The sequence below is a fragment of the Salvelinus fontinalis genome, chromosome 31 (genome assembly GCF_029448725.1).
Source record: "Salvelinus fontinalis isolate EN_2023a chromosome 31, ASM2944872v1, whole genome shotgun sequence".
In the NCBI taxonomy this organism is placed as follows: Eukaryota; Metazoa; Chordata; class Actinopteri; order Salmoniformes; family Salmonidae; genus Salvelinus; species Salvelinus fontinalis.
In genome coordinates, this window is record NC_074695.1 from 548018 (window position 1) to 573517 (window position 25500).

The window sequence follows — 25500 nt, forward strand, 5'->3', positions numbered from 1 at the left end:
TAAAAAATGTGGATGGACACATGGTTATTGACACAGTTTAATAACCACGCATGCTTAATATCCAGACTAGATACTGTACTCTTAAACCAGACTATATACTGTGTACTTAGCATTCAGACTAGATACTGTACTCTTAAACCAGACTATATACTGTGTACTTAGCATTCAGACTAGATACTGTACTCTTAAACCAGACTATATACTGTGTACTTAGCATCCAGACTAGATACTGTACTCTTAAACCAGACTAGATATTGTGTACTTAGCATTCAGACTAGATACTGTACTCTTAAACCAGACTAGATATTGTGTACTTAGCATTCAGACTAGATACTGTACTCTTAAACCAGACTATATACTGTGTACTTAGCATCCAGACTAGATACTGTACTCTTAAACCAGACTATATACTGTGTACTTAGCATCCAGACTAGATACTGTACTCTTAAACCAGACTATATACTGTGTACTTAGCATCCAGACTAGATACTGTACTCTTAAACCAGACTAGATATTGTGTACTTAGCATTCAGACTAGATACTGTACTCTTAAACCAGACTAGATATTGTGTACTTAGCATTCAGACTAGATACTGTACTCTTAAACCAGACTATATACTGTGTACTTAGCATCCAGACTAGATACTGTACTCTTAAACCAGACTATATACTGTGTACTTAGCATCCAGACTAGATACTGTACTCTTAAACCAGACTAGATATTGTGTACTTAGCATTGACTAGATACTGTACTCTTAAACCAGACTAGATATTGTGTACTTAGCATTCAGACTAGATACTGTACTCTTAAACCAGACTATATACTGTGTACTTAGCATCCAGACTAGATACTGTACTCTTAAACCAGACTATATACTGTGTACTTAGCATCCAGACTAGATACTGTACTCTTAAACCAGACTATATACTGTGTACTTAAAAACCTTATAAGGATCCAACTCTTTAAAAAAAAAATGTTTTGCCTAAAATGACATACCCAAATCTAACTGCATGTAGCTCAGGTCCTGAAGCAAGGATATGCATATTCTTGATACCATTTGAAAACAAACACTTTGAAGTTTGTGGACATGTGAAATGAATGTAGGAGAATATAACACATTAGATCTGGTAGAAGATTATACAAATAAAAACACATGCGTTTTTTTGTTTGTTTGTACCATCATCTTTGAAATGCAAGAGAAAGGCCATAATGTATTATTCCAGCCCAGGCGCAATTTAGATGTTGGCCACTAGATGGCAGCAGTGTATGTGCAAAGTTTTAGACTGATCCAAAGAACCATTGCATATCTGTTCAAAATGTTGTATCAAGACTGCCCAATTGGTTTATTAATACATTTTCAAGTTCATAATTGTGCACTCTCCTCAAACAATAGCATGGTATTATTTCACTGTAATAGCTACTGTAAATTGGACAGTGCAGTTAGATTCACAATAATTTAAGCTTTCTGCCAATATCAGATATGTCTATGTCCTGGGAGATGTTCTTGTTACTTACAACCTCATGCTAATCGCATTAGCCTACGTTAGCTCAACCGTCCCGCGGGGACACACGCGATCCTGTAGAGGTTTTTAACATCCAAACTAGATATTGTATACTTAACATCCAAACTAGATATTGTATACTTAACATCCAAACTAGATATTGTATACTTAACATCGAGACTAGACACTGTACTCTGAAACCAGACAAAATACTGTATACTTAACATCCAGAATATATATTGTATACTTAACATCCAGACTAGATACTGTATACTTAACATCCAGACTAGATACTGTATACTTAACATCCAGACTAGATATTGTATACTTAACATCCAGACTAGATATTGTATACTTAACATCCAGACTAGATATTGTATACTTAACATCCAGACTAGATATTGTATACTTAACATCCAGACTAGATATTGTATACTTAACATCCAGACTAGAAACTGTATACTTAACATCCAGACTAGATATTGTATACTTAACATCCAGACTAGATATTGTATACTTAACATCCAGACTAGATACTGTATACTTAACATCCAGACTAGATACTGTATACTTAACATCCAGACTAGATATTGTATACTTAACATCCAGACTAGATATTGTATACTTAACATCCAGACTAGATATTGTATACTTAACAAACAGATTTCCTGCAAGTTAAAGAGAAAGGAAAACAGTGATATTCCAGAAGTGACTGTTTTAGGGAGAGGAGAAGGTTTAGTAGAGGTTTAAACTGCTGTTTCACCTACTTTTCTAATCATCTTGTCTTACAACATGTTGTCTATGTAAAGGAAACAGCAGAGGTTAATTTTCACATAGATAGCGTATAGTGTGTACTAGTCCAGACAGAGGCAAGTGGCACAAGATGTCTTATAAACCAATGTTAAATCTCATATTGTAAAAACATATCTTATAAACCAATGTTAAATCTCATATTGTAAAAACATATCTTATAAACCAATGTTAAATCTCATATTGTAAAAACATATCTTATAAACCAATGTTAAATCTCATATTGTAAAAACATATCTTATAAACCAATGTTAAATCTCATATTGTAAAAACATATCTTATAAACCAATGTTAAATCTCATATTGTAAAAACATATCTTATAAACCAATGTTAAATCTCATATTGTAAAAACATATCTTATAAACCAATGTTAAATCTCATATTGTAAAAACATATCTTATAAACCAATGTTAAATCTCATATTGTAAAAACATATCTTATAAACCAATGTTAAATCTCATATTTTAAAAAAAAAAAAAAAAAAAAACAGATGCTGTATTTGAGATTTTTTTTAAAGCTTCTAAAGATTGTAATTTCCACTATGAAATTGCAGCCTAGATTTTCCCTTACGAATACTGTATCAACCCCAACAAAAAAATGTCCATTAATTATAATCCAGAACAATAATTCCCATTTCCTGTTGTTGCAGGATTCTTTTCCTGCTGTGAGAAACTGGTCAAATGACGATTCTCCATCTGTATCACTGTACTGTTAACTGTCATGATCTACAGTCATCCCATTACTTCCTCAACGTCTACAATCATCCCATTACTTCCTCAACGTCTACAGTCATCCCATTACTTCCTCAACGTCTACAGTCATCCCATTACTTCCTCAACGTCTACAATCATCCCATTACTTCCTCAACGTTGACTTGTCATTCCTTCTTCAGTATATACTATGCATCCTTTAGTTCTAGCTTCCTATTAAAAAAACTTCTATTTTTGAGAATGAATAACATTTTACGACTGGTCAGACTGCTCACTACAGCACCTCATCCTGATTGGTCAGACTGCTCAGTACAACACCTCATCCTGATTGGTCAGACTGCTCAGTACAACACCTCATCCTGATTGGTCAGACTGCTCAGTACAACACCTCATCCTGATTGGTCAGACTGCTCAGTACAACACCTCATCCTGATTGGTCAGACTGCTCACTACAGCACCTCATCCTGATTGGTCAGACTGCTCAGTACAACACCTCATCCTGATTGGTCAGACTGCTCAGTACAACATCTCATCCTCAACCTGATTGGTCAGACTGCTCACTACAACATCTCATCCTGATTGGTCAGACTGCTCAGTACAACACCTCATCCTGATTGGTCAGACTGCTCAGTACAACACCTCATCCTGATTGGTCAGACTGCTCACTACAACATCTCAACCTGATTGGTCAGACTGCTCACTACAACATCTCATCCTGATTGGTCAGACTGCTCAGTACAACACCTCATCCTGATTGGTCAGACTACAACACCTCATCCTGATTGGTCAGACTGCTCAGTACAACACCTCATCCTGATTGGTCAGACTACAACATCTCATCCTGATTGGTCAGACTGCTCAGTACAACATCTCAACCTGATTGGTCAGACTGCTCAGTACAACACCTCATCCTGATTGGTCAGACTGCTCACTACAGCACCTCGTCCTGATTGGTCAGACTGCTCACTACCGCACCTCATCCTGATTGGTCAGACTGCTCACTACAACATCTCATCCTCATCCTGATTGGTCAGACTGCTCACTACAGCACCTCATCCTGATTGGTCAGACTGCTCACTACAGCACCTCATCCTGATTGGTCAGACTGCTCACTACAACATCTCATCCTGATTGGTCAGACTGCTCAGTACAACACCTCATCCTGATTGGTCAGACTGCTCAGTACAACATCTCATCCTCATCCTGATTGGTCAGACTGCTCAGTACAACATCTCATCCTGATTGGTCAGACTGCTCAGTACAACATCTCATCCTGATTGGTCAGACTGCTCACTACAACATCTCATCCTGATTGGTCAGACTGCTCAGTACAACATCTCATCCTGATTGGTCAGACTGCTCAGTACAACATCTCATCCTGATTGGTCAGACTGCTCAGTACAACATCACATCCTCATCCTGATTGGTCAGACTGCTCACTACAGCATCTCAACCTGATTGGTCAGACTGCTCAGTACAACATCTCATCCTCATCCTGATTGGTCAGACTGCTCAGTACAACATCACATCCTCATCCTGATTGGTCAGACTGCTCACTACAGCATCTCAACCTGATTGGTCAGACTGCTCAGTACAACATCTCATCCTCATCCTGATTGGTCAGACTGCTCACTACAACATCTCATCCTGATTGGTCAGACTGCTCACTACAACACCTCATCCTGATTGGTCAGACTGCTCAGTACAACATCTCATCCTCATCCTGATTGGTCAGACTGCTCACTACAACATCTCATCCTGATTGGTCAGACTGCTCACTACAGCATCTCAACCTGATTGGTCAGACTGCTCAGTACAACATCTCATCCTCATCCTGATTGGTCAGACTGCTCACTACAACATCTCATCCTGATTGGTCAGACTGCTCACTACAACACCTCATCCTGATTGGTCAGACTGCTCAGTACAACATCTCATCCTCAACCTGATTGGTCAGACTGCTCAGTACAACATCTCAACCTGATTGGTCAGACTGCTCACTACAACACCTCATCCTGATTGGTCAGACTGCTCAGTACAACATCTCATCCTGATTGGTCAGACTGCTCAGTACAACATCTCATCCTCAACCTGATTGGTCAGACTGCTCAGTACAACATCTCATCCTCATCCTGATTGGTCAGACTGCTCAGTACAACATCTCATCCTCATCCTGATTGGTCAGACTGCTCACTACAACACCTCATCCTGATTGGTCAGACTGCTCAGTACAACATCTCATCCTCATCCTGATTGGTCAGACTGCTCAGTACAACACCTCATCCTGATTGGTCAGACTGCTCACTACAGCACCTCATCCTCAACCTGTGCTGTGGCCTAATGGCTTTGCAAAATAAACATTGATATTAAATAAACCCAAACTTTAATCAATGTTAGTGTAGAACAAAGATGTCCGACGAGGGTAATAGAAAAGAGTTCAACATGGTGGTTGTGATCATTTGTCCTGTCTATTAAGGCTCAGTCTGTTTCGGAGGCCTAACACAGAGCCACTCCGCCTGTCTTTACGGCAAATATTTCAATGTTCTTCTTCCTCTTCCTTCTTCTTCTTCTTCTAGACAGGGAAGCAGATAGAACAACACTCCAGACAGATCTCCAGACAGTCTGAAGACTCGCAGCAGTCCTCCAGTATCCCACAATTCAACAGGGCAGAGCAGGCGTCCTCCCCACAGGCCAACCCGCCGGCAGCTCCCTCCCCACAGCAACACAGCACCTCACAGCCCTCTCCACACGCCAGACACTGGGCCAGCACCGAGCACAGGGACAGCACCTCACAGAACAGACAGGCCAGGACACAGTGTACACAGCAGTCTAGGGGGGGAGGGGGGGATAACACTTAGTCACATATTGAATTATAATATAGAGAACATATTGTGTTCTGTGTACATGCTGACAACTTCCTGCTGACCTCATGACAGGTCCGCCTCCTAAAAGAGGGTTCTAAACTCAACGGTCTTTTCCTGGTTAAATACAAGAAAAGACCGCACAGAGGCATAATATAAAATAATAATAATGTTATATACTAAATACAGTATATTTAAGGACCCAGGGTTAACACCTAATACTGTAATATATTAAATACAGTATATTTAAGGACCCAGGGTTAACACCTAATACTGTAATATATTAAATACAGTATATTTAAGGACCCAGGGTTAACACCTAATACTGTAATATACTAAATACCCAGGGTTAACACCTAATAATGTAATATATTAAATACGGTATATTTAAGGCCAGGACCCAGGGTTAACACCTAATAATGTAATATATTAAATACGGTATATTTAAGGACCCAGGGTTAACACCTAATACTGTAATATATTAAATACAGTATATTTAAGGACCCAGGGTTAACACCTAATACTGTAATATATTAAATACAGTATATTTAAGGCCAGGACCCAGGGTTAACACCTAATACTGTAATATATTAAATACGGTATATTTAAGGACCCAGGGTTAACACCTAATACTGTAATATATTAAATACAGTATATTTAAGGCCAGGACCCAGGGTTAACACCTAATACTGTAATATATTAAATACAGTATATTTAAGGCCAGGACCCAGGGTTAACACCTAATACTGTAATATATTAAATACGGTGTATTTAAGGCCAGGACCCAGGGTTAACACCTAATACTGTAATATATTAAATACAGTATATTTAAGGACCCAGGGTTAACACCTAATACTGTAATATATTAAATACAGTATATTTAAGGACCCAGGGTTAACACCTAATACTGTAATATATTAAATACGGTGTATTTAAGGCCAGGACCCAGGGTTAACACCTAATACTGTAATATACTAAATACACAGGGGTAACACCTAATACTGTAATATATTAAATACGGTATATTTAAGGACCCAGGGTTAACACCTAATACTGTAATATATTAAATACTGTATATTTAAGGACCCAGGGTTAACACCTAATACTGTACTATATTAAATACACAGGGTTAACACCTAATACTGTAATATATTAAATACAGTATATTTAAGGACCCAGGGTTAACACCTAATACGGTAATATACTAAATACACAGGGGTAACACCTAATACTGTAATATATTAAATACAGTATATTTAAGGACCCAGGGTTAACACCTAATACTGTAATATATTAAATACAGTATATTTAAGGACCCAGGGTTAACACCTAATACTGTAATATATTAAATACAGTATATTTAAGGACCCAGGGTTAACACCTAATACTGTAATATATTAAATACAGTATATTTAAGGACCCAGGGTTAACACCTAATACTGTAATATATTAAATACGGTGTATTTAAGGACCCAGGGTTAACACCTAATACTGTAATATATTAAATACAGTATATTTAAGGACCCAGGGTTAACACCTAATACTGTAATATATTAAATACAGTATATTTAAGGACCCAGGGTTAACACCTAATACTGTAATATATTAAATACGGTGTATTTAAGGACCCAGGGTTAACACCTAATACTGTAATATATTAAATACGGTATATTTAAGGCCAGGACCCAGGGTTAACACCTAATACTGTAATATATTAAATACAGTATATTTAAGGACCCAGGGTTAACACCTAATACTGTAATATACTAAATACACAGGGTTAACACCTAATACTGTAATATATTAAATACTGTATATTTAAGGCCCCAGGGTTAACACCTAATACTGTAATATATTAAATACGGTATATTTAAGGACCCAGGGTTAACACCTAATACTGTAATATATTAAATACAGTATATTTAAGGACCCAGGGTTAACACCTAATACTGTAATATATTAAATACAGTATATTTAAGGACCCAGGGTTAACACCTAATACTGTAATATATTAAATACTGTATATTTAAGGCCAGGATACAGGGTTAACACCTAATACTGTAATATATTAAATACAGTATATTTAAGGACCCAGGGTTAACACCTAATACTGTAATATACTAAATACCCAGGGTTAACACCTAATAATGTAATATATTAAATACGGTATATTTAAGGCCAGGACCCAGGGTTAACACCTAATACTATAATATATTAAATACAGTATATTTAAGGACCCAGGGTTAACACCTAATACTGTAATATACTAAATACCCAGGGTTAACACCTAATAATGTAATATATTAAATACAGTATATTTAAGGCCAGGACCCAGGGTTAACACCTAATAATGTAATATATTAAATACGGTATATTTAAGGACCCAGGGTTAACACCTAATACTGTAATATATTAAATACGGTATATTTAAGGACCCAGGGTTAACACCTAATACTGTAATATATTAAATACACAGGGTTAACACCTAATACTGTAATATACTAAATACACAGGGTTAACACCTAATACTGTAATATATTAAATACAGTATATTTAAGGACCCAGGGTTAACACCTAATACTGTAATATATTAAATACGGTGTATTTAAGGACCCAGGGTTAACACCTAATACTGTAATATATTAAATACACAGGGTTAACACCTAATACTGTAATATACTAAATACCCAGGGTTAACACCTAATACTGTAATATATTAAATACGGTATATTTAAGGACCCAGGGTTAACACCTAATACTGTAATATATTAAATACGGTGTATTTAAGGACCCAGGGTTAACACCTAATACTGTAATATATTAAATACAGTATATTTAAGGACCCAGGGTTAACACCTAATACTGTAATATATTAAATACGGTATATTTAAGGCCAGGACCCAGGGTTAACACCTAATACTGTAATATATTAAATACAGTATATTTAAGGACCCAGGGTTAACACCTAATACTGTAATATATTAAATACTGTATATTTAAGGACCCAGGGTTAACACCTAATACTGTAATATATTAAATACGGTATATTTAAGGACCCAGGGTTAACACCTAATACTGTAATATATTAAATACACAGGGTTAACACCTAATAATGTAATATATTAAATACAGTATATTTAAGGACCCAGGGTTAACACCTAATACTGTAATATACTAAATACCCAGGGTTAACACCTAATAATGTAATATATTAAATACAGTATATTTAAGGCCAGGACCCAGGGTTAACACCTAATACTGTAATATATTAAATACAGTATATTTAAGGACCCAGGGTTAACACCTAATACTGTAATATATTAAATACGGTATATTTAAGGCCAGGAGGGGTGAAGAGCGACAGAAGATTAACACTTAGCCATACATACATTAGTGGCATATCAATCAATTAATGTATCAATCAATTACATTTCATCTATTTAGCCAGCTTAATAATAACAAAGCCTCATTTTATATCATTGAATAACAAAAAACTGAGTGTCAAAATACAGTTAAAAAAAAACACATTATTTTCTTTTTAGCCGTTTGGTGACTTTTGCAACGCCACAAAACAACAGGTCAACATATCCTGTTTATCAGTCTGACGGTGAGGGGCCATGCAGCAGAACTGGACTGATAAAGCTGTCAGAGGGGAACGGGGCTTCAAGGTGGCTTTAAGATAAAGACTAGATCGTAGTGACGGGGGGGACATTCCTCAATGTGTGCTCTGGTGATCTGTTCACACTGCCCCAGACAGGAACCTATTTCAATTGGTTCAAATCAACGATTCTGCCAGCTAAGACCAATGAAGTGGCTTCTTTTCTGGCATAGTTATTGTTACCCGAGCAGTGTAGAAGGGACCCTAACACCTGAACAAAAATATTCTTCGAAACTCAAGTCAACAATAATTGAAGACCTTATTCCACTGTTCATTTTTTTTTACACAGTCCTACCCATCTTTTCTGTCCACTTTTGTATAATCATACATGTAACGAAGCTACAACAGATATATAAATAAATATATTGACTGTCTATGAAACATATAATAATATGTTTTTATTCTCACCGTCTCCAGCTATTTCCTTTATCTGGGTGGCGTCTGTTTTCAATGAGTTCTGGCTCCTTGTGGTGGACGGCAGGTGTTGTTTTTTAATAGGGTGTCCATGGTGTCTGTCACAGGCTGGGGACTGGGGGGACTGGGGGGACTGAGGAGGGCTCCATCCTGTCTGGTTAACAGAGGCAGAAGGAGGAGTACAGACGGGGGAGGTGGAGGCTCCATTGATCAGGGTCTCAGGGGACGTTGTCGGACTGGACGACACAGGGACCCCACTGGGAAGCTCGACTGTGTGAGTGAGCAGTCAATCAATCAATGTTTACCTTTTATACAACGCTGAACATTTTACAATAAAGTTAATAAAAAGGAGAAGCTGTTGAGCTAATGTTTTGAAGTGTTAAACGAGATTCCATCATTATCAGTAGCATTACCTCTCTGTAGATGGTATGGGTTTGATGGTATACTGTTTGGTAGGAGATGTGACGCGTCGTCAGTTGTGTTGAGATCTGTCATAGAGTCATCACTATCTTCACCATCAGCTCTGGCAGACCTTACAGAGGGCTCTGGGAGCTCTGCTGAACCATGATCAATACAATAACACTTACAGAGGGCTCTGGGAGCTCTGCTGAATAATGATCAATACAATAACACTTACAGAGGGCTCTGGGAGCTCTGCTGAATAATGATCAATACAATAACACTTACAGAGGGCTCTGGGAGCTCTGCTGAATCATGATCAATACAATAACACTTACAGAGGGCCCTGGGAGCTCTGCTGAATCATGATCAATACAATAACACTTACAGAGGGCCCTGGGAGCTCTGCTGAACCAGCACAGAATACACATGGTATACACCTGTAGCCACTATAACCTAACCTGTATACCATATAACCTCACCTGTATCCACTATAACCCAACCTGTATCCTCTATAACCCAACCTGTATCCACTATAACCTAACCTGTATACCATATAACCTCACCTGTATCCACTATAGCCATACCTGTATCCACTATAACCTAACCTGTATACCATATAACCTCACCTGTATCCTCTATAACCCAACCTGTATCCACTATAACCTAACCTGTATCCACTATAACCTAACCTGTATACCATATAACCTCACCTGTATCCACTATAGCCACACCTTTGTCCACTGTAAACCTCACCTGTATACCATATAACCTCACCTGTATCCACTATAGCCACACCTTTGTCCACTGTAAACCTCACCTGTATCCACTATAACCTCACCTGTATCCACTATAACCACACCTTTGTCCACTGTAAACCTCACCTGTATACAATATAACCTCACCTGTATCCACTATAACCACACCTTTGTCCACTGTAAACCTCACCTGTATACAATATAACCTCACCTGTAGCCACTATTACCCAACCTGTACCCACTATAACCTCACCTGTAGCCACTATAACCCAACCTGTATCCACTATAACCTCACCTATAGCCACTATAACCCAACCTGTATCCACTATAACCTCACCTGTATACAATATAACCTCAACTGTAGCCACTATAACCTCACCTGTAGCCACTATAACCTCACCTGTAGCCACTATAACCCAACTTGTATCCACTATAACCTCACCTGTATCCACTATAACCTAACCTGTATCCGCTATAACCCAACCTGTATCCACTATAGCCTAACCTGTATGCACTATAGCCCAACCTGTATCCACTATAACCTCACCTGTATCCACTATAACCCAACCTGTACCCACTATAACCCAACCTGTACCCACTATAACCTCACCTGTATCCACTATAGCCCAACCTGTATCCACTATAACCTAACCTGTATCCACTATAACCCAACTTGTATTCACTATAACCTCACCTGTATCCACTATAACCCCAACCTGTAGTCACTATAACCCAACCTGTATCCACTATAACCTCATCTGTATCCACTATAACCCAACCTGTACCCACTATAACCTCACCTGTATCCACTATAACCCAACCTGTACCCACTATAACCTCACATGTATGCATTATAACCCAAACTGTATCCACTATAACCTCACCTGTGTCCACTATAACCTCACCTGTGTCCACTATAACCTCACCTGTATCCACTATAACCTCACCTGTATCCACTATAACCTCACCTGTATCCACTATAGCCACACCTGTGTGTTCCCCGGCTGTCCCATTAGACAGTGGCTGTTGGGTAAAAACACTGGGTATTAGCTGTGGCTGTGTGGTCTGGTACTCTGGGAGGTCCAGGGGGCACTTGGTCCCCTCCTGACCCTTGACCCTGTCCTGACTGATGACTGTCTCTCCTGTCCTCTCCTGCTGTAGCAGCTCCATGTTGTCCAGACAGGCAGTCTCCTCTCCAGACACCTGTTACCAACCCTGAACATAACACAGGCTGGGGTTAAGGCTGGGATTCAATCCCATCAGTGGTAGATCCAAGTTATATAATTGCTCTTGGCATTTAAAAGGTAATTTTCGATTGACATGACCTATGCAACGTTTAACGTAAAAGCGGTCTCTGCGAATGAAACATTGCCTTTTAAAAGGTGCATAGCTGACAAAACACGATCGGATTAAATCCCGGCCTAAACTAAATATTATGAAATTAATTAAAACAGACAGAGAAACAATTTCAGATGTGGAATTGATCTCAGAGATATTAATTACACAGAAGTTTAAAGTACTTTTGTTCCATGAGCAAAACACCCTTGTATGGATGGTTACCTGACTGTAGTATATGTAACGGATGTGAAATGGCTAGCTAGTTAGCGGGTACGCGCTAGTAGCATTTCAATCAGTTACGTCACTTGCTCTGAGACATTAAGTAGGGTTGCCCCTTGCTCTGCAAGAGCCGCGGCCTTTGTGGAGCGATGGGTAACGATGCTTCGTGGGCGACCGTTGTTGATGTGTGCAGAGGTTCCCTGGTTCGCGCCCGTGTCGGGGCGAGGGGAAGACGTAAAGTTACATCTGTTACATGTACACAGAGTACAGTAGGGAACATATAAAACTAGGTCAATGGACAGATTTAGGGTACAAGACACCTTTAGGGTACAAGACACCTTTAGGGTACAAGGCACCTTTAGGGTACAAGGCACCTTTAGGGTACAAGGCACCTTTAGGGTACAAGGGACCTTTAGGGTACAAGGCACCTTTAGGGTACAAGGCACCTTTAGGGTACAAGGCACCTTTAGGGTACAAGGCACCTTTAGGGTACAAGGCACCTTTAGGGTACAAGTCCAAAAGACAGTACATGGTCTAAATATATTTTATATGAGGACCTGGTATGTATGTGTATGTGTGTGTGTGTGTGTGTGTGTGTTTTAAAAAATAAAGTGAATTCTGATTTCACATTTTCCATTTTTCATATGCAATGTCTTCCCTATTTTTTGAATATTCACTTCGCCTATTTTTGACTTGTGTTGTCTTCTCCACGTCTTGACGTTTCATGCTTAATCTTTATGATTACCGACAACATTGGTTCGTTGACACCAAATCAACATTCAAACTAGCTTTAGTTTATTAGTCATATTATTCATTGCCTACAAGTCTAGAATTGGCTACGAAAATGTTACTTTACTGATGTTAAACTGACATTTTACTAACCAGTAATTAACAGATGTCATAGTTCATGGAAATGCACAAATTAAGTATTCTAGGGTTATCATTTTTTACATCATTATAGTCTAGTCTTTATGAATTAAGGCCAATTTGGTAAACTGCTATGAAAAAACAAATTCATCTTCAAAATAAATCAAACGCCTACACAGTAAGAAACTATCCCAAACAAAAACCCCGCTAATTTGAACCTATTAGTATGCTTACCTGAACGTGATGCCAGTCTTAGACCACGGGTGAAACAATGCAGAAAACATTAGTTTGTAAACTATCGGAAAAACTTGACATTCCGCGACATTCTGTCGGTAATAGGCTAGTCCCGTGTGCTGGTCTTGAAAGCGAGCAGTGACTGCGCCGACAGATGCGCGTTAGCGGATGAACGGGGCAACAGTTGGAGTGCGAGACGGGGATGGGGTCGAGCGTCATCAAGATAGACCACCTCCGCTTCCTTTCCCACAAGTAAGAAACTCGGGTTACTTGAATAACAGTCAATGTGTTCACATCATTAGAGCTAACTGGGGATGTGTCTATCTTGTCAGCTGTTGAATATTTGACACACTTGGCATTTGTTTTGGCCTAACCTATATTTCCCCCCAAAAAAACTTTGACGCGAAACTTTTAATATAAAACATGCTTCTTCTTATCATGACTACATATATCTGTGTGTCACAATGCGTGTTATGTGGGCAGTTTTGACTGCTATTATCCCTTTTCTAGTTTAGATAGGCTACTGAATATCTAATTAAATAAGACAAATCTCTTTCAGCTACAAGTGTCTGTTTTATACTCGTTTTTTTTTAACACGTTGCCTATTCCCCAAAACGCGTCAGTGCTGCTCAGGTGTTAAGTCTTTTATGCAATACTGCCAACTAGTGGAGACTATCTGTCATTACAGGCAACTGCCACTATTATCAGCTGTTCCGTTTTAGCGAAATGGTAAGAATGTGCCAAGCTTACAGCGTCAAAAGGTACTTTAACAAAGTACTGGGTAAAGGGTCTGAATACTTATGTAAATGTGATATTTCCGTTTTTATACATTTGAAAAAAATGATAAAAACCTGTTTTTGATTTGTTATTGTGTGTAGATTGATTGGGGGGGGGGGGGGGGTCAAGGGGTCTGAATATTTATATATTTTTTTTTACTTTTCAGTGACATCCAATTGGTAGTTACAGTCTTGTCCCATCGCTGCAACTGCCGGACGGACTCGGGAGAGGCGAAGGTCGAGAGCCGTGCGTCCTCCGAAACACGACCCTGCCAAGCCGCACTGCTTCTTGAAACACTGCTCGCTTAACCCCGGAAGTCGGCCGCACCAATGTGTTGGAGGAAACACTGTACAACTGGCGACCGAAGTCAGCTTGCAGGTGCCCGTCCCGCCACAAGGAGTCGCTAGAGCTCCCTCCCCTAACCTGGGCGACGCTGGGCCAATAGTGCGCCACCTCATGGGTCTCCTGGTCATGGGATCGAAAGTGCTCTGTAGTGCGATGCAGTGCCTTTACCGGCTACGCCACTCGGGAGGGCCTTCTGAATGCACTATATATACACCGGATGAATTTACACAAGATATACTAAGAATGAAATGTACAGTAGTAGAAATATTACAATGAGCTCTGTCAGGAATACAGTATTTAAATACACAGTACAAAACCCCATGGCAGAATGGATAGAATTGTAGGAAATTAGCGTGAGCTGACGTAGCTTCCAGAGGTAGTTTGGAACTCGGTAGTGAGTGTTGCAACCGAGGACGGACGATTTTTAACGCGCTACGCTTTTCATGCACTCGGCGGTCCCGTTCCGTGAGCTTGTGTGGTCTACCACTTCGCCGCTGGGCCATTGTTGTTCCAAGATGTCTTTCTGTATTGAACTAACAGCTATATTGTGTTGTGCGTTTCTATTTTTTCCAGTAAAAGAACAACAGCAGCACATACTGCTGGACCCACAGAGGAGGAGAGGGACGCACCGCCAAGGACCAGGAGAGGGACGCACCGCCAAGGACCAGGAGAGGGACGCACCGCCAAGGACCAGGAGAGGGACGCACCGCCAAGGACCAGGAGAGGGACGCACCGCCAAGGACCAGGAAAGGGACGCACCGCCAAGGATAGGTAGACCCCCCCTCCCCCACCAGGAGAGGGACGTGAGGACAGTCATGACCAACAGAGGTCTAGGAGCTGTTGGACCAGGAGAGGTCTATGAGCTGTTGGACCAGGAGAGGTCTATGAGCTGTTGGACCAGGAGAGGGACGTGAGCTGTTGGACCAGGTGAGGCCTATGAGCTGTTGGACCAGGTGAGGCCTATGAGCTGTTGGACCAGGAGAGGTCTAGGAGCTGTTGGACCAGGAGAGGCCTATGAGCTGTTGGACCAGGAGAGGTCTATGAGCTGTTGGACCAGGAGAGGGACGTGAGCTGTTGGACCAGGAGAGGCCTAGGAGCTGTTGGACCAGGAGAGGTCTATGAGCTGTTGGACCAGGAGAGGCCTATGAGCTGTTGGACCAGGAGAGGTCTAGGAGCTGTTGGACCAGGAGAGGTCTAGGAGCTGTTGGACCAGGTGAGGCCTAGGAGCTGTTGGACCAGGTGAGGCCTAGGAGCTGTTGGACCAGGAGAGGTCTATGAGCTGTTAGACCAGGAGAGGGACGTGAGGACAGTCATGACCGTCAGAGGCCTATGAACTGTTTGAGCAGGAGAGGGACGCATCACCAAGGATAGGTAGACCCCCCCCCACCCCCGGGGATCCTAACCCTAGAACCTCCACCAGGACGACCCCCTGACCAGCCCCCCACCCCACAGGCCTCCTGGCCCTGATATTGCACCAGACCATCCTACACGACCCGGTCACCACAGATCTACGCACCGTCAAGGATAGATAGACCCCCCGAGGACCCCAATCTTAGGACCCACACCTCGATCCCCGAGTCCTTCTGCACCATATCCTCCAACATGACCCGGTTACTACTGATATACGCACCGCCAAGGATAAGTAGACCCTCAGGACCCCAAACCCTACAACCACCACGACGACCCCCCCTCCTTCAACCACCACCCGGTCACTACCAACTTACTCACCGCCAAGGACCGATAGACCCTGTTAGCAAGGCAACCCTGTTACCACGACAACCCCGTTACCACGGCGAACATGTTACCATGGCAACACCTTCACCAAAACAACCCGTCACTATGACCCGGTTACCTGGATCCACACCCGACTAAGGGGGCAGTTGAAATCGGTGAGAGGGAAACATTTTGTGTGTGTGTGGGGGGGGGGGGGGGGGGGGTGTTCTTGATTGGGAATGACATTGAACTCTGCTTATATCACGCTAAACCGCAATAAACAGAAAGCTCAAATGCTGAGACCATTGAGTGCGTTCGAAGAGACACGTTGCCACAAAATCTGGAGCTCATCTCTGTTACTCTGTTAATCTGTTAATCTGTTAATCTGTTACTCTGTTACTCTGTTACTCTGTTACTCTGTTACTCTGTTACTCTGTTACTCTGTTACTCTGTTACTCTCTTACTCTCTTACTCTCTTACTCTCTTACTCTCTTACTCTCTTACTCTGTTACTCTGTTACTCTGTATTGACACGATGGACAGCTTCTGCACACTAAAGGAAGTCCGTTTTGGTCATGAATATAGGCTATAGAATAAATAGGCTGTTTGTGTAATAGGCGAATGCAGTCTTACACACAGCTGTCTTACCAAAATAACTCAATGCTGAAAGTAGTAGCCTAGTTATTCATGCAAAACAAAAAATACTGAATAGCACAACAGAACAAAACAGTGGAAGGCCTAGTATAGGCCTATAAACAAAATATTAAATCGATAAAAGACATGACACAATCTATATTTATGCTCGTTAAATTAACAGTAAACAAAAGCAGTAAACAAAAGGTGAATGCAGCCAGCTGTCTTGCCAAATATATTGACCTAAAATGTAAACGCAAGATGTAAAGTGTTGGTCCCATGTTTCAGGAACTGAAATAAAAGATCCTGAAAATTTACCAAAAGCTTATTTCTCTCAAATGTTGTGCACAAATTTGTTTACATCCATGTTAGTGAGTATTTCTCCTTTGTCAACATAATCCATCCACCTGACAGGTGTGGCATATCAAGCAGCTGATTAAACAGCATGATCATTACACAGGTGCACCTTGTGCTGGGGACAATAAAAGACCACTGGCTGGAGCATTGCAGCATCATCACGGCTAGGCTTGGGGGTGTCTTCGATGGTTTGATTTCTGATATCCATTGTGGCAGTGGCAGATTAGCTGGTTAGAGCTAAATAGGCTAACAACACTTTTTACAGCTAGTGAAGACGCTTACTAAACTCAGTAGCGGTGGGGCGTGAGGCAGAGTTGAGTGAAGCAGCTTCAACTGTAAACTTGACCCCATCCTTATGAATCAAAATCAAATATTACAGGCGGAGGCGTATCACGTTATTCACATAGCCTACTACGTTATTCACTTAGCCTACTACGTTATTCACTTAGCCTATCACAGATGAGCATTCTATGGAAACCCAAAGGAATCATACTTACACGCCCAGTGGCTTTCCATTGCCCCCCCCAGTCATACTTAACCGCCCAGTGGCTTTCCATTGCCCCCCCCAGTCATACTTAACCGCCCAGTGGCTTTCCATTGCCCCCCCCCCCCAGTCATACTTAACCGCCCAGTGGCTTTCCATTGCCCCCCCCCCCCCCCTCCCAGTCATACTTAACCGCCCAGTGGCTTTCCATCACTCCCCCAGTCATACTTAACCGCCCAGTGGCTTTCCATCGCCCCCCCCCCCCCCCCCAGTCATACTTAACCGCCCAGTAGATTTCCATTGCCCCCCCTCCCCCAGTCATACTTAACCGCCCAGTGGCTTTCCATCGCCCCCCCCAGTCATACTTAACCGCCCAGTGGCTTTCCATTGCCCCCCCCAGTCATACTTAACCGCCCAGTGGCTTTCCATCGCCCCCCCAGTCATACTTAACCGCCCAGTGGCTTTCCATCACTCCCCCAGTCATACTTAACCGCCTAGTGGCTTTCCATCGTCCCCCCAGTCATACTTAACCGCCCAGTGGCTTTCCATCGCCCCCCCTCCCCCAGTCATACTTAACCGCCCAGTGGCTTTCCATCGCCCCCCCCCCCCCCCAGTCATACTTAACCGCCCAGTGGCTTTCCATCGCCCCCCTACCCCCCAGTCATGCTTAACCGCCCAGTGGCTTTCCATCGCCCCCCCCCCCCCCCCCAGTCATACTTAACCACCCAGTGGCTTTCCATTGCCCCCCCCCCAGTCATACTTAACCGCCCAGTGGCTTTCCATCGCCCCCCCCCCCAGTCATACTTAACCGCCCAGTGGCTTTCCATCGCCCCCCCCCCCCCAGTCATACTTAACCGCCCAGTGGCTTTCCATCACCCCCCCCCCCCCAGTCATACTTAACCGCCCAGTGGCTTTCCATCGCCCCCCCCCCCCGTCATACTTAACCGCCCAGTGGCTTTCCATCGCCCCCCCCCCCCAGTCATACTTAACCGCCCAGTGGCTTTCCATCGCCCCCCCCCCCCCCCAGTCATACTTAACCGCCCAGTGGCTTTCCATCACCCCCCCAGTCATACTTAACCACCCAGTGACTTCCCATCGCCCCCCCCCCCCCCAGTCATACTTAACCACCCAGTGGCTTTCCATCGCCCCCCCCCCCCCCAGTCATACTTAACCGCCCAGTGGCTTTCCATCGCCCCCCCCCCCCCCCCCAGTCATACTTAACCACCCAGTGGCTTTCCATCGCCCCCCCCCCCCCCCCCCCCTACACACTCTGCGATACGCTCTGTCCATTGTGCTGACACAGCACAGAGGAGATACAGATTTAGCTCCAACCTGTCACTCAAGCATTTGAACTTTGTGTTATTTTTTATATACAGCGACATAAAACTAAAACTGAAGTGGCTAATCCCAATTCTTTGCCCCCTGGTGGAGCTTGGCCCGCCTGGACCTCTCCACCTACAAGGACAGATCGACAGACAGACAGACATACCAGGTCTACATGAGAGTATTTTAATTGTATTTGTAAATGTTTTTAATGATTTGGGCAGGATCAGAAACCGCACCAACACTAGTTTACATGGTGTTCTGAAGGCAGCAACAGTAACCTAGTGGTTAGAGTGTAGGGGCGGCAGCGTAGCCTAGCGGTTAGAGTGTAGGGCTGGTAGGTAGCCTAGTGGTTAGAGTGTAGGGGTTGCAGGTGGCCTAGTGGTTAGAGTGTAGGGGTGGCAGGTAGACTAGTGGTTAGAGTGTAGGGGTGGCAGGTAGACTAGTGGTTAGAGTGTAGGGGTGGCAGGGTAGCCTAGTGGTTAGAGTGTAGGGGTGGCAGGGTAGCCTAGTGGTTAGAGTGTAGGGGTGGCAGGTAGACTAGTGGGTAGAGTGTAGGGGCGGCAGGTAGACTAGTGGGTAGAGTGTAGGGGCGGCAGGTAGCCTAGTGGGTAGAGTGTAGGGGCGGTAGGGTAGCCTAGTGGGTAGAGTGTAGGGGCGGCAGGGTAGCCTAGTGGGTAGAGTGTAGGGGCGGCAGGGTAGCCTAGTGGGTAGAGCGTTGGACTAGTAACTGGAAAGGTTGCTGGATCGAATCCCTGAGCTGACAAGGTAAAAATCTGTCGTTTTGCCCCTGAACAAGAAATCAGCCAAGACCTCAGAAACAAATTGTAGACCTCCACAAGTCTGGTTCATCCTTGGGAGCAATTTCCAAAGGCCTGAAGGTACCACGTTCATCTGTACAAGCAATAGTACGCAAGTATAAACACCATGGGACCACGCAGCCGTCATACCGATCAGGAAAGAGACGTGTTCTGTCTCCTAGAGATGAACGTACTTTGGTGCGAAAAGTGCAAATCAATCCCAGAACAACAGCAAAGGACCTGGTGAAGATGCTGGAGGAAACAGGTACAAAAGTATCTATATCCACAGTAAAACAAGTCCTATATCGACATAACCTGAAAGGCCACTCAGCAAGGAAGAAGCCACTGCTCCAAAACCGCCATAAAAAAGTCAGACTACGGTTTGCAACTGCACATGGGGACAAAGATAGTACTTTTTGGAGAGATGTCCTCTGGTCTGATGAAACAAAAATATAACTGTTTGGCCATAATGACCATCGTTATGTTTGGAGAACACCATCCCAACTGTGAAGCACGGGGGTGGCAGCATCATGTTGTGGGGGTGCTTTGCTGCAGGAGAGACTGGTGCGATTCACAAAATAGATGGCATCATGAGGGAGGAAAATTATGTGTATTGGAGTGACCATCACAAAAGCCCTGACCTCAATCCTATAGAAAATTTGTGGGCAGAACTGAAAAAGCGTGTGCGAGCAAGGAGGCCTACAAACCTGACTCAGTTTACTAGCTCTGTCAGGAGGAATGGCCTAAAATTCACCCAACTTATTGTGGGAAGCTTGTGGAAGGCTAGCTGAAAAGTTTGACCCAAGTTAAACAATTTCAAAGGCAATGCTACCAAATACTAATTGAGTGTATGTAAACTTCTGACCCACTGGGAATGTGATGAAAGAAAAGCTGAAATAAATCATTCTCTCTACTATTATTCTGACATGTCACATTCTTAAAATAAAGTGGTGATCCTAACTGACCTAAGACTGGGACATTTTACAAGGATTAAATGTCAGGAATTGTGAAAAAAGTGAGTTTAAATGTATTTGGCTAAGTTGTACGTAAACTTTTGACTTCAAGTGTACGTTGGGATTCATGATGTGGACAAAGCAACACCTTTATGTTTCCTATGTTCCCACAAACTGCCGAAGAGCGTTTTCAAGTGTCGTCTGAAATCAGGTTATTGTGTTTTGTGGTATTTTATTGCCAAAGTCAACATTACATCTTTTTCTTCTAAATAACCAAGTCTTGGAATGGAGTTTAGGAATTATGTGACACATTAAAACCTGCCAATGAGACATTGGAATGGATGCCCTATTGATTTTACAGCATACATGGTTGGGTGTGAAGGCCTACTTACCAGATGTTGGCTCATCCATATTGGTTTTAGAATATGCCTCTTTTTCAAGATCTAAAAATTAGTTTGTTCCTAGTCAGTTTTGCTGACTTTGCTGATAGCTACATCGAGGAATAATGTACTGACTGTGACTGCGATATGTGGTTGTGCCACCTAGCTATCTTACGATGAATGTACTGACTGTGACCGCGATATGTGGTTGTCTCACCCAGCTATCTTACGATGAATGCTCAAACTGTAAGTCGCTCTGGATAACAGCGTCTGCTAAATGACTAAAATGTCAAATGAACAAATCAATTATCATACCAGATAATAATAACAATAAAATAAATGGTATAGGTCCGATTCCATTCATGAGCGGGACCCCTCCCCCAACATATATACTATTCAACAGAGAACGCATTTTATAACGTTTTCACCCACACTCAAAGGGATTGCGTAGAAGGGAAAGGGTAGCAATGTTTGATCATGGGGTAGGCGAATTAGTCTTATCAGGGCATTAGTCTTATTTAGCCTAAAATGTTCGTGATCCTCTGCCATCATTCTTCACTAAGGTCACAACATTTATAATATTCAGAGACATTAAGTCCTGTGATGCACTAGTCATAGTGCACATAACTCGGTCACCCATTCAAAGTTGGACTCGATACAATTTGGCCGATACTTAAAAAAAACAACGTTTTAATTATCTCGCCGATCGCCGTCCCTTCCCGCTCGTTCTGCACATGCCCAGTTCAACACGTTAGTCCCCTGAAGAAGAAAAAAAAGGAACGAGAACAGGAAGACGATCGAACGTGATTTCGGCCGCGATGGAAGAAGCTTTGCTGTGTGAGTATTTTCAACGAATTTCTGTCAATTTAGCGGTTTGTTTACATTTGTTGCAACGTTGCAAATCAGTAACAAAGATTGGCGCTACATCGCTGACAAAAATCACGAATGTAGTTTTCAAAACAGAATCATTATAACACGAGAATTAAAAAAAATCTGAGTAGCGCATAACATTCTCCTGCAATGATCAGTTTTTCAGTAGTAGCGCCGAAGGGAAACGTCGAGCCGTGGACGGAGAATGGAGGGAGAGGGGGAGTGAGCAGCAGAGGAGGGTCCTTGAAAACGAGGAGGGGTGTATTCATTACGTTGATTCTGCTGCAAAACGTCGTTACTTCAAACGCTTTTGAGTTCTGTTTTGTTAGAAGTTGTAGTTCAGTCGTGTCTCTTAAAAAAATAACTAATAAACGCCTGGAAGAGGTTGAAGGAACCCCGCGCCGCGGTCTTCACTTCAGAGAGAGCGCTTTCGCAGACTATTCAGATTGGTTTCCACGCGTTGCCATTCCCATACAATTAACGTGAACTACAACTTCCGTTTAAGTACCCAACAGCTTTTACGTCACGTTGAAGAGCGTTTGGAGAAAAAAAACGGATTCACAGACGTAAACGTTATGCAACAGAATCGGCGTAATGAATACATCCCCTGTTGTTGGAGTCACATGGATCAGACGAGCGACCAGTCGGAATCATGGCGGATGGGAACACGAAAGTGGTTTTGTTTTTGTGTGTGTGTGTTTTTTTGTTTGTTGCTACAGTGCTTCGACGCACGCCTACCCATGTTAATGACTAGCAACAACCAAGCCACGTTTCCAGTTGTTGTTTTAGAGTTTGGGTAGATAACAGCTGTGTGGGTCACTAGCTATGTATCAAACGTGTTGGTAATATTCATCAACAAAAACACTACAATCAGATGAAGTTGCCGTGATTTCATTGCTGCGGTTCGAAACAGCTGGACGTGCTACTAGCTAACTTAGCTAGCTACAGTGTGTTTTGAGTTTGTCAAGGCAAGATACTGTAACTAACAAGAACTTGCAGATGGCCCATTCATAAACTACAGGTTGATAAGGAGATCTTGACACCAGTCAGTCTTAATTAGCCTACCAGATTATATTACAATAACCCAAACGCATTTTCATGATGATATTGAGGTTTTTCTCAGTTCTGTTTACATTTTGACATTTTAGCAGACACTTATCCAGAGGGACTTAGTGCATTCCTATGTAGCTAGGTAAGACAACCACATGCAACATAGGACCACACTCCTGTATGCAAGGGGCTGTGCTTCATTGTGATTTGAGCACAGGGCTGCAGTCATTGATTCAGTGTTTCCCCTACCATTCTATAGGTAGGGCGGGCCCCTCCCCACCAAAAATAAAAGTTTGATTTTAATTTGACCGTTATAATGCCAGAAGGTTTGCCTCTTGCTTTTGGAGGCCTAGAGAAAGTGTGACGTAGGCAAAGACTGAATTGATTATCAGTGTTGTGAACAGACACCGTATAAACTATTCTGCAAAGCATGTTGATGAATGCCTTTTGACAAAATATACCAGCCAGTTTCCACCCTGCTAGTACTGTGTTTAAAGCTTGAGCAGGGTGATGTGGGGTTCCTTGTGACTTTTGTAGTTTGACTAATTGATTAAGTTAAGCCGCTAGGTGATTGGTTGGATTTAAAACATGGGCAGGGTTTTAACTTCCAAGAGCAAACCCAAAGGCCTGTAATATTCTAACTCTGCAGGTGTAGGCCTAATAATGTAGCTATTACATTTCCCACCCACCCCCTCTCCCTGGTAATTGTTTCTAATAAGCTTGTTTATATATTATCCATTAGGCCTATTTGCCACTCCGGTTCTGTTATCTGGAAAAGTGGCGTCAGCATTGCATTTATTATTATGCTGCTGCATTTCTGCACAGTGGCGTTTTTTTTTCTTGTTTTTGTTCTGCCGGCCCGCCCTCGATCAGTGCGCTGTGATCACCATGACAACCACGGGTTTTTTTTTCTTCTTCTTCTCCCGGTGCTAAACATATCGCCAAGGCACCAGCATGTAGCCTTGGAAACCCACATGGGTGACCGCCAAGCTCCAGATTGATGGTTTCAATTTAGCCAAAATCCATGGTTTCTTGTTGTTTCTATGTTACGTGTGCCTTGCATGTTAGTTCCCAGGAAATTACATGTTTAGTCCTAGCAATCGTTGTCAATGGTTGAGATTTTGAATGAACATTTTGAATGTAGGTTATATATTGATAATTTCAGACCTGTAATTTGTTACCTCGTTCTTTCTATATTATAATAAATAAGGATACCGACTGCCATTTTTCCTTTATTTCAGAGTATTCCAAACATCAGCTGACCCGACCCAGACACCTTACCACCACAAAAGCCAAGATGGAGAGACGAGAGACTTTGTGTGTAGACCTTCATATGTCGTAAGGCTACAGGCGAAAACAGAGGAGGACCTGTGTTTGCTGTGAGTCAGTAACGTTACTGAACATGGATGATAAACAGTGAGTAGGCCTAACCTAGATTACATTCGACCCGACATGGACAGGAAGCGGCCTAAACTGCTCATCCTAAGGAGAGACACAGTAGAGGGTAGGATGGTGGCACGACACATTGCTCTGGAGGAGGACACGTCCCTGAGCCACGCAGCCAATCAGGCTCCAGACCTCGGAGAGGGAGCCAATCAGGCAGACGGGGCTGAAGAAGAGGTGAGGAAGGGTGTTTTCAGTGATCTGAAAGACTTTTTGAACATTCCAGAAAGAGAACAGACAGAGCTCACTCCAGTCCTTATTTTAACAGACAATTTCAACTTTTAAAGAAAAGTATTATATGTTAACACATGCCATTTAGCAGAGACTTTTACAGCAATTTACAGTAATTTACATAGAAATTATGTTGTATACATTTTACACTCTTGGCACCATCATTTCAGTTTATTCAGCTGTAGCAGCTCTTTTAATTTAATTTTAAATGTCATCAAATTATTCCCACGTACCTGCAACAAGCCGATTTTTAGCTGTGTTAGCATTGTTTTCCTATTTTGAGACAATCATATTTGTTCTACACCACATTTCTATCTGAATGTTCTGTGTCATTACGTCCTCCTGAACCATGACTAGAGTCGACATCGTT

General features: G+C 42.3%; 2 protein-coding genes across 9 annotated transcripts in view; one reads left to right on the forward strand and one right to left on the reverse strand.

Annotated features, from left to right (window-relative positions):
* Window positions 1-1318: 1318 nt before the first annotated feature.
* Window positions 1319-14612, reverse strand: zgc:113363 (uncharacterized protein LOC791449 homolog). 8 transcript variants are annotated; one of them, XR_008755383.1, is made up of 6 exons: window positions 13773-14611; window positions 12083-12329; window positions 10371-10514; window positions 9952-10227; window positions 5303-5853; window positions 1319-5261 (listed from the first exon to the last, which is right to left on the reverse strand). XR_008755383.1 is itself a non-coding variant. In XM_055891070.1 (5 exons), the coding sequence occupies exons 2-5, from the start codon at window positions 12282-12284 to the stop codon at window positions 5597-5599; spliced, it is 879 nt and encodes a 292-aa protein (XP_055747045.1). In that variant the 5' UTR covers window positions 12285-12345; window positions 13773-14612; the 3' UTR covers window positions 1319-5596. The 8 variants fall into 8 exon arrangements, 3 of the variants coding, with proteins under 3 accessions (XP_055747045.1, XP_055747046.1, XP_055747044.1); XR_008755384.1 differs by having other exon boundaries at window positions 1319-4852; window positions 4923-5853; XR_008755385.1 differs by having other exon boundaries at window positions 1319-4630; window positions 4701-5853.
* Window positions 14613-22019: 7407 nt separating this feature from the next.
* The window catches only part of mbd1a (methyl-CpG binding domain protein 1a), a 50552-nt gene continuing 47071 nt past the window's right edge, over window positions 22020-25500 (forward strand). Inside the window, exons 1-2 of the mRNA XM_055891133.1 lie at window positions 22020-22373; window positions 24698-25076. Coding sequence (XP_055747108.1) covers window positions 24909-25076 — 168 coding nt within the window. The 5' untranslated portion in view covers window positions 22020-22373; window positions 24698-24908. The remainder of the gene's footprint in view (window positions 22374-24697; window positions 25077-25500) is intronic.

What these genes read in the sequence shown, in the direction of transcription:
- zgc:113363 (XM_055891070.1), bottom strand. Translation starts at nt 12,284, where the DNA reads ATGGAGCTGCTACAGCAGGAGAGGACAGGAGAGACAGTCATCAGTCAG. An exon ending in TGTGGCTATAGTGGATACAG is followed by an intron (nt 10,515 to 12,082) that starts GTGAGGTTATAG and finishes ATCATGGTTCAG; the next exon opens with CAGAGCTCCCAGAGCCCTCT. An exon ending in AAAGGAAATAGCTGGAGACG is followed by an intron (nt 5,854 to 9,951) that starts GTGAGAATAAAA and finishes CTCCCCCCCTAG; the next exon opens with ACTGCTGTGTACACTGTGTC.